This window comes from Loxodonta africana, chromosome 9, assembly GCF_030014295.1.
Source record: "Loxodonta africana isolate mLoxAfr1 chromosome 9, mLoxAfr1.hap2, whole genome shotgun sequence".
NCBI classification, from domain to species: Eukaryota; Metazoa; Chordata; class Mammalia; order Proboscidea; family Elephantidae; genus Loxodonta; species Loxodonta africana.
The window spans coordinates 123,432,510-123,441,571 of NC_087350.1; the positions used below are offsets into that span (position 1 = coordinate 123,432,510).

General features: G+C 59.9%; 1 protein-coding gene across 8 annotated transcripts in view; it reads right to left on the bottom strand.

The window, feature by feature from the left end:
• The window catches only part of PNPLA7 (patatin like phospholipase domain containing 7), a 73,296-nt gene extending 65,665 nt beyond the window's left edge, over positions 1 to 7,631 (bottom strand). For 4 of the 8 annotated variants that reach the window (XR_010322900.1, XM_064290796.1, XM_064290795.1 and 1 more), the window contains exons 1-8: positions 7,340 to 7,631; positions 5,795 to 5,869; positions 5,550 to 5,631; positions 5,150 to 5,232; positions 2,931 to 3,022; positions 2,599 to 2,739; positions 2,360 to 2,519; positions 896 to 976 (exon numbers count right to left, since the gene is read on the bottom strand). Coding sequence is in view for 7 of the 8 variants with exons in the window: in XM_064290796.1 (XP_064146866.1) it covers positions 896 to 976; positions 2,360 to 2,519; positions 2,599 to 2,739; positions 2,931 to 3,022; positions 5,150 to 5,232; positions 5,550 to 5,631; positions 5,795 to 5,869; positions 7,340 to 7,369 (744 nt within the window). In the remaining variant the exon portion in view is untranslated. The remainder of the gene's footprint in view (positions 1 to 895; positions 977 to 2,359; positions 2,520 to 2,598; positions 2,740 to 2,930; positions 3,023 to 5,149; positions 5,233 to 5,549; positions 5,632 to 5,794; positions 5,870 to 7,339) is intronic. The other 4 variants (XM_064290792.1, XM_064290793.1, XM_064290791.1 and 1 more) reach the window with 2 other exon arrangements.
• Between the last annotated feature and the right edge of the window lie 1,431 nt (positions 7,632 to 9,062).

Sequence of the window (9,062 nt, forward strand, 5' to 3'; positions counted from 1 at the left end):
GGCTGCGATGATGAGCTCAAGCATAGCCACAACTGTGAGGATGGCGCAGGGCCAGGCGGTGCTTCATTCTGCAGCACACAGTGTTGCTATGGGTTGGAATTGACTCAACGGCACCTAACAACAACAGTACACTACATGGCTCAGTTGTGAGTGATGCATATAAAGTGACAATACCAACACCACTCTACTGGAGGTGGGGAGGAGAGGAGGGTGTGCCTGGCGGTCTGACAAAGCCCCAGCTTCCTTTTCCTCAGCAGGGAGTAAATAGAGGGTCTCTAGAACCGAAGAATTCAGGAACAGCAATGGAAGCAGGCTGCTCAAAGGACACCTAAGAGAGTGAAAATGGTTTTCCTCAGGGTGGGCGAGGTCCAACAGGCAACTCCTACTTACAAACATCCAACCATGTTTTTAGAGTTTGTCCATGTTACTTGATAGTAATTTAAACAATTACAACACAAATGTTTGATGAGGCAGAAACGTCATCGGAGACGGTGAACAAACCACACGTCAGAAGGCGTTTTCTCTCAAACTTCCCTTCCTCTCAGAGGAAGCAGCTCCCTGCGGACCTGGCCTGACTCCCCAGCCCTAATCGCAGCGCACACCCCCTCCCTCCCAGGAGAGGCCCAGGGGCTGAGCACAGGAAGAGCTCATTTCCACCACAGGCACAGGTATTACCCAGTCTAAAATGTAACCACTTAAAAGACAGCAAGCGCCCAGCCCTTCTTGATGTCCTGTCCAAGCTGCCCCACGTCTACCGCCTTAGCTTCTGCTGCCAGAACAAGGGGCCCTTCTGCCAAGACCAAGCCTGACCATGTCACCGTAAGGGACCTGCCATCTGGGCAGGACAGAGTCACAGGAGTCTGGGGACTGAGCCACAGGGCTGGGCAGTACTCACAGTGATGATGTCCAGAATGCTGAGGAGGCTGTGAACACTATCTCCTGCCAAGACCTCCTTGACCACCACCTCGGTACCATCCTGTGCATGAAGTGAAAAACAGCGCTGTCTGTCCATATGCCCTTGTAGGCTGTCTGTCTGTATGCCTAAGTCCAGTCAGGGCTCAGCCTGGTGCCCCAGAGAGCAAAGCCTCCCAGCTGAAAGCCCACAGGCAGACACCTCCAGTCCCAGGGTGGCCCCACCGAACAAGAGCTGGAGGGAGGGTAGAGGACATACACTCACACCGGACGCCCCGGAAATTTGAGGGTAGGAAAATGAGGTGACTAACAGGCATGAAGAGATGTAACCACCTCAGACCAAAGTCTCAACCTACACCCTGGCCTTTGTCAGACAGATTGAGGCTAAATTTCAAAACACCAGTTCTTTTCTGGCCTTTGAGACAGAAAAATTCAGTTGTCAGTATAAGTAACAGCGTTTGACATAATCTTCAAGGAGACAGGAAGAGAAATAAAACTGTGCAGTTTTGAAGATTTCATACAGGACCTCTGTCTCAGCTTGAGCCAGAGAGGTTCTTAGTGAACGCGTCCAAGCCTGCTGTTCTCTCTGCTCTGTAGGCGACCACCCTCCTGCATGGACATCCTCCATCTATCCCAAGGCCAAGATAGGCAACTCCAGTCTTTCTGGACTGGGACAGGTCTCAGGCCCCCTAGTGCTCACAGCCCTGACTTCCCAGGCCAGATGGGGGCTGCTTCCTTGCTAATCCCATTGAGTCCAGCCTCAGACTGACCCCCAAATGTGAGAATCAAAACTCCACCCAGAAAACACCTTTGGTTTAGAAACCCAAAAAGACAGTGAGGCATCGCCTTATGACCCTCTCCAGGACAAGGGTGGGGCACATCTGAGAGAACACGTGCCTGTGGCTGGGCGGCTGCTGGAAAAAGCCCAGCACTTGGAGAATTCACCATAAACAGGTGACAAGTGGCAGAAGCCTGGGCTCACACGTCGCCATGACCCCTCTGGGAAGCAACACGCCTCAAAAGACCTGGGAGGTAGACCTGGCTGCCCCCCAGCAATCATGGTTCAGATGACATAAGAGAGGCACGAAAAATTGTTACATTAGTTATTTTCTTAAAATTAAAATAATCTGTAAGCAGAAACCTGAAAGTAGGGTTCAAGTGATCACGGCAGTACGTAAGAAACCCCTAAAAATGTTTAAAATACATCAGGTGAAAATGCAGAAACAAAACCATGTAAATACCACTACTGAACCCATTTAAGAAAAGGTATACCTGTGCAGAACAGCAAAAGGTAATTAGCAAAAACTAAAGTAGCAGTTGTGTTAGGACGTTCCACCGAATGCGTGCCTTTTCCCAAAGAATCAGTTTAAAAGTCGATGATGGCGGGCCTCTCAGTGAAAACACAACAGGCCTCACACAGCCTCCAGCCCCACCATGGGCGCCTCACCGTGTCCTGGATGCAGACCTCCAGCCGGCCGTCCTGTACCACATACACGCTGTTGTCCGGTTCCCCTGGCCGGAACATGTACTCGCCCTCCTGCAGCTGCACGAACACCATGTGCTTGCACAGCTCCAGAAACAGTGGCTTCTCAAAGTGGCCTAGGACCCTGGAAGGACACCCTCCCAGGTGAGGCGGGAAGGAGGCACTGCTGCCCAGCAGGCCACGTGCTCGACCTTCCCTCTCACCTAACGTTCTGCAGCAGGTACAGGACCTCCGAGGGCAGGCGAGAGCTCTTGAGGTCGAACTCCCTGAGATCCGCTTCCAGCAGGGAGGGTGGGGGCTCCTTGGGTTGCAGAGTAGGGTGCTCCTTCTTGAAGCGCAGGATCCTAGAAAGCATAAACACCCATCTTTAGGACCCCTGAGGGGTTCAAGCAAACAGCAGTGGACTCAAGCCCTGACCTAAGGCAGAGCGGGGTGCTGAGGGCAGCAGCCATCCCTCCTGCAGCCCTGCAGCACCTGCGGGGGCGGTGGGGACACAGCTGGGCTGAGTGTGGGTCTGGAGGGTAAGGCCCAATACCTTCTGGCCAGAGACAGCACCTTGGTCCTCTTCTTCACCCGCTGCCGGGGTGCAGCGCTGCTCTCTACAAGCGTGTGGGGGAGGGTGGTCACCTACAGAGCAGAGAGGACACCAAGAGAATGGCTGGACCCAGTTCTCAGGTGCAGGGTCAGGACCACCGGGGCCATCACCCTCCCAGCCCAGCCACCCCAGAGCTGCCTGGCCACCCACCTGAGCCCCAACTGTGAGAGACAGGCAGTCATGGGGACCAAGGACTGCTGCTGCTGATGGCACTCACTAACCTCAGGCCCAGCAGAGAGCCCACTGTCCCCAGACAGACATGCTGTTCAGAGCTCCTCGTCTTGGCCTGCGGCTCCTTCTGCCCAGAAGGCTCCTCTGCTGCCCCAAACTCTTGCTCCCTTGTCATGCAGCCCCTGCCGTAGCCCCAACGCCTGGCACCATCTACCACTTCACTCCCCCAGGCACTGCGCCCCCTCCAGCAGGGGTCTCTGCACAACCTGTCCATGTCCAGAATGTCCTTTGCCCCCTTCTTCACAGTCCACACCAATCCGACTGCCCAGAGTTGAAGGCTGGGGGTGCGGAGGCCCTGGGCCCCCGGCAAGCTATCCTCCCACCACCCTTCACCACGTTCCTGCCCTTCTTGGTAGGGGCTCGGCCCTTTGCGGGGTCACTGGCCACAGCGTCAGGGGCAGTACCACGCCTCAGTGTCACCATGTGGCCCCACCACATATACACAGCCCCTCCTACACTGGCACCCAGCCCAGCACCCAGACAGGGCCACTGTGGGAGGGGACACAGGGAGTGGCCTGTGCAGCCTGGGTTTATCTTCTTTCTTCTACATTTAGGCACCTTCCTTTCTGGTGGTTTGAGCTTTCCACAAAGTCCATGAACAAATGTGGAAACCAGAGAGAAGCAACATGTGAAAGCTGTTCTTAACAGGGCTCTGAACCAGTTCAAACCAACTCAGTCATGGCCAACAGAGCAAAACCAAAACAGACTCAAATTTGTATAATCTGGGTGATCCGGAACAGTATTGAGAACGGGAGAGTTGATGGGTCGAAGCCCTGGAATGGGAGACTCAGAAGTGTAGGAAGCCCCTTTAGAAGCCTGATGCAGGAGACTGGATCACTGGCAGGGATAGGAACAGCGATCCACTCAGAGCCGCGCGTCGGCAGCCATCTAGAGCTGGGCACCGCTGCCTCCCACTGCGCGGAACCCTGCGGGCGAGAGCTGTGGTTGCTGTGCCACACGCCCTGCTCCTGTCTTCAAAGGCGGAGATCAGGTTTCCAGCAGAGATTCGACCTGTAATTTCTCCTGTTCTGGTTACTGTCCCAAAGCAACCAAATTTAAAAAATCTAAGTCAGTTTCACTTCCTCAGCCACGACTAACCTGGGAGGAATCAGCTTGAAGCCCTGGACTAACCCAGGAGGAATCCGCTTGAAGCCCTGGTTCTTAGCTACATGGGTATGCATGGTTTCAACAAAACCTCTGGATGGTGTGCTGAGCCTCCCTCGGCAGAAGGGGCTGGGCAAGGCCTCCTGCAGCCAGAGGTGAGGACAGGTGGAAACCTGAGCCCTGTCCCGTGGGCTACCGGGCCCTCTTCACAGACTGAGCTCTGCATTTACTGGCTCCAGGCACGTGAGACACTGAGGTGAGGCCAGCTGCACGGACCCACACACCCCCAACAGCTTGGACCCCAAACCCCAGGAGCCAGCTCCCCACAGCTCGGCCTCCCAATCCTGGTGGACACGCCCAATCTCAGTGCCTGCCAGAATCAGGACCCTGGGGGGCAAGAGGCACTCCGCACCCACTGGTCTCAGGAGTGTTTCTCAGTCCTCTTTCCTCCTTAAAGCAGGCACTGAGGGAGGAGCAGCCTCCTGTATGTCCGCACTCTCCGAAGCAGCCCCAGTGCTTCCAGACCACGTCCTCTGCCCAACACATTCCCACTCCATCGGGGACCATCCTCAGCATCTGCACTACAGGTCCCCCCATCTTCATGTCAGGGGCAGGGGCTCCTGAGAACCTGCACTGAGCCACCAGCCCTCCCCCCAGGGCCAGCTTCAGTCCGCAGTCTCTGGGGTAGGAGGCAAAGTTTCCTGTTCACAGGTGCTGGCAAGACTGGGGGAGGCAGTGCACCCCCAAGCCCTGCCCTACATGGGCCATGGGGACAAGCAGGCGGCCCCACCACCCTGCGCTGCGACCCTCGGCCGTTAGTTTACCTTCCTCATGATCTTCCGGCCGTAGAACATCACCTTGTCCCTCTTGCGGAACCTGTACTGTGGAGCGGCAGGCTGCAGCTGTCCTGGAAGGGAGCGAGGCAGAGGGCCCTCACTGAGCACCACGTTAGGGCAAAGGCCAGCCAGATGCTCGCTCAGGTGAGAGGACAGCCTCCTCTCATCACTGGAGCCAGGCTCGGGCTGCAAGCATGGGACACGGCTCCGAGCAGCTCGGCTTCCTCACCTGATGCCCCATCCTGAACCAGGACAGGACGCCACTTTCCAACAAAAGCCGCTGCTGGCTTCAGGGCTCCTCCCAGGAGCTCAAACACCACTAAAAGACACCCTACTCCCCAAGCCCTCCGCCCTCTCCCCGGAGCCGGAGCCAGTCTGAGATACTCACGAGACTGTTTTACCCTTCTGTACATGAAGAAGATGCAGCCACTGACGAGGACCAGGGCAGCCCCGATGACAACCCCGATGAGCTGGGCAAGAGAGATCGGGTTGAGCACAGGTCACCAAGGCTGCCACGTAGCCCCTGCCCACTGGCCAGGGTAGAAAGATGGGCGCGGGTAGGGGTGCAGTAGAACACGGACCCATCTGCCCTGCCCAGTCGCCTATCACCCCAGAAGCCCGTGAGATGCTCACCATAGACGACTGCAAGTTCTCTTCCATGAGCTGCAGCCCCCAGGAGTGCAAGGTGGAGCCCAGACAGAAGGCACCCTGGAGCAGAGGCACAGCCAGGGTCAGGGGGTGAGATGCGGGGGAGCAGGGAGAGAGTGGAGAGGGACAGGGCGAGGATGAGACAATGTCGGGCCATCGCTGGCATCCCTACACACAGCTCGGAGGCTTGGCCCGGGCAGCAAGAACAGAATGGACGTGAGGAAGAAAGTCAGCAGCCCTGAGACGCCCAGAAAGAAGTGTCTGTGGGAAATGCTGAGGCTCTCTGAGCCCACCTATAGAGAACCCCCTAGAGCAGCCTTTCTTCCACCACCCGTGGGGCAGGGTCCTTAAGATCAGATGCCTGTAAACCCATCTGGGCCTCTGCTTCCAGACATGAAAGATGCCTGTGGGACCCCAGGGAAGCGAAGGCTGTCCCCCAGGGTGCTGTGAGCACTCGACTGCATGGCCGCCTGAGCCCGTGGTCTGGAACTTCTGGAGTCTGAGAATACAACTGCCAGCTCACAGGTGAAGCACACAGGCAGCAAAGGAGGCCTGTGAGCCACGCTCCCCCGAGAGAGTAATGGGCGGAGAACGACAAATGGGTGGGCATCTGGGGTGCGGGCCAATCCCCAAGAAGACAAAGAAGCAAAGATCTCTGAGAGCCACCAGTGCCCTTTTTCTGTTGCCTAAAGCTTGTCCCCTGCAGCCACCTGAGCACCTGTGGGGGGCACCTGTGGGTCCTTCCAGAAGACTCCAGTGCCAAGGGCACAGCAGCTTGCCCCGTATTCTGGAGAGCTGGACAACACCGCTGCCTGGCAGAGAGCCCATGGGACAGAAAGCACTCGGAGAAGCACATTGAATGAGAACTTTGCACCCACAGATTAAACAGGCGTGCAGAAGGCTCAGCCCAGGACCAGCCTGGGAGGCAGTGAGGGATACCCAGCTCGGCAAACACAGGGTCACCTCTGCCAGCCCTGAAGGCCCACTCAGCGAATGGGGCCCAACAAACACAGTGTTGCCTTCACCAGCCCCCAGGGACCCACCAGTCTGGCTGCAGAAGCGCACACACAGCCACGCCCAACAATGAAAAGCCTGAAAAGCCGAGCTGCTCCAAGGCAGGGGTTGAAATGGGTGATCTCCATCACTTTCTCTGATCTAAGGTCTTGGCTTAGGAGGAAAGGCCTTTGGGAAGCAGCTACAGGTGTCAGACTGCGAAAAAGTGAGCCGCCCCGTCACAAGGGATGGTTAGAAAGGGCACTGCAACCTCGAGGAAGAAGCAGGTCTCCCAGTGTCCACCGGCCACACCCACTGTCAGCACTGGGGAGAGTGCGCTGTTTAGGACAGGTGCCAGCTTTGACAGGTAGTGGCAAAGGGCCCCAAACCATTTTCACACCAGTGGGCTCCAAAGGGTATAGGGTTCCAGAGGAAAGAAACAGAACAGCCCTAAGAGAGCCTGTTCTCCTTGTCTGGAAGGGTCCCCACACTGGGAAACAGCACAGTGTGACTTATCGCTGAGCCCTGGTTCCTTACCTCTGCACAGGTGTCGGAGTTGTTCTCCATGGCTAAAATCAAAACACGGTCAAGGTGACCCGCAGGTGGGGATGAGCAAACACCCCACCAGTAGTGTTTCCCCGGGTTCCTTTCCAAGTCAGTTTTTTTTCACTGAAAGGAAATCCTAGCGAAGAATTCTGCTCTCCCCAAAACGCAGCTGGTTTAGTCCCACAACAGTTCTCACGTGGCTCCTGAGAGCCTGACCGGTGGCCAAGTCACTGACCCGGTTCCCTGCGGGTCAGGGGAGGGGGCGGGGCTCCCAGCGGGTCCGGGGCGGGGCTCTCAGCGGGTCTGGGGAGAGGCGGGGCTCCCAGCGGGTCCGGGGCGGGGCTCCCAGCGGGTCTGGGGAGGGGCGGGGCTCCCAGCGGGTCAGGGGCGGGGCTCCCAGCGGGTCCGGGGCGGGGCTCTCAGCGGGTCTGGGGAGGGGCGGGGCTCCCAGCGGGTCAGGGGCGGGGCTCCCAGCGGGTCCGGGGCGGGGCTCCCAGCGGGTCCGGGGCGGGGCTCTCAGCGGGTCAGGGGAGGGGCGGGGCTCCCAGCGGGTCCGGGGCGGGGCTCCCAGCGGGTCAGGGGCGGGGCTCCCAGCGGGTCAGGGGCGGGGCTCCCAGCGGGTCCGGGGCGGGGCTCTCAGCGGGTCAGGGGAGGGGCGGGGCTCCCAGCGGGTCAGGGGCGGGGCTCCCAGCGGGTCCGGGGCGGGGCTCTCAGCGGGTCAGGGGAGGGGCGGGGCTCCCAGCGGGTCAGGGGCGGGGCTCCCAGCGGGTCCGGGGCGGGGCTCCCAGCGGGTCAGGGGAGGGGCGGGGCTCCCAGCGGGTCCGGGGCGGGGCTCCCAGCGGGTCAGGGGAGGGGCGGGGCTCCCAGCGGGTCAGGGGCGGGGCTCCCAGAGGGTCAGGGGAGGGGCGCAGCTCCCATTGGGTCAGGGGAGGGGCGGGGCTCCCAGCGGGTCCGGGGAGGGGGCGCGGCTGCGTGCAGGTCTGGGCAGCTGGTAAGGGAAGGGCCGGCCGAGGAGGGGCCGCACCGCTCAGGTGGGTGGGGAGGCTGCTGTTTTCCGCCCGGGACAATCCAATCCTGGCCGTGTGACGGTGTGCTGGCCACAGAGGGCGAGGAACGTGGTGACCACCCCAAATCGCTGCCCAGCCCGGCCCCCCGGGGGCCAGCAGCCAGGTCACTGACGCCGGTGCGGAGCCCCTGGCAGCTAGCGGGCTTCCCTTTGGCTCCCAGGCTCCTCAGAACAGGGGCAGAGGCAGGGCCGTCTCGTCACAATCCCCCAGAGAAGCGCCCCATAAACTGCAGCCCAGGCGGCCGCGCCCCGTTACTGCGCGCTCACTCCCTGCCCACGTCGGGGCCCTGGCGCTGCTGCCCACGCGGCGCCTTTGGCTCTGAGACGAGTCTCCTTCGGGGCTGCGGGCACTAGAGGCCAGGGCCCAGCGGGTCAAGACCCCGGAGGGCAGGGCCCCGCGGCGCAAGACCCTGCGGCAGCACCTCGGCGGGCAGCTCGACGCGAACAGGACCCGCCCGGAAGCGGCACACCGCCGCGGAGGCAGACGAGCGCCGCGGGATCGGGGTCAGGGCCAGCCCTGCCGGGGTGACTGGGGCCACGGACGCTGGCGCCCGGTAGTGCCCGGCGGGCACGGATGGGCCGGAGAATCGGCAGCGGGAGGCGGCTCACGGCTGGGTTCCAGCAGCGAGGACGGGGCAAAGGGCGACG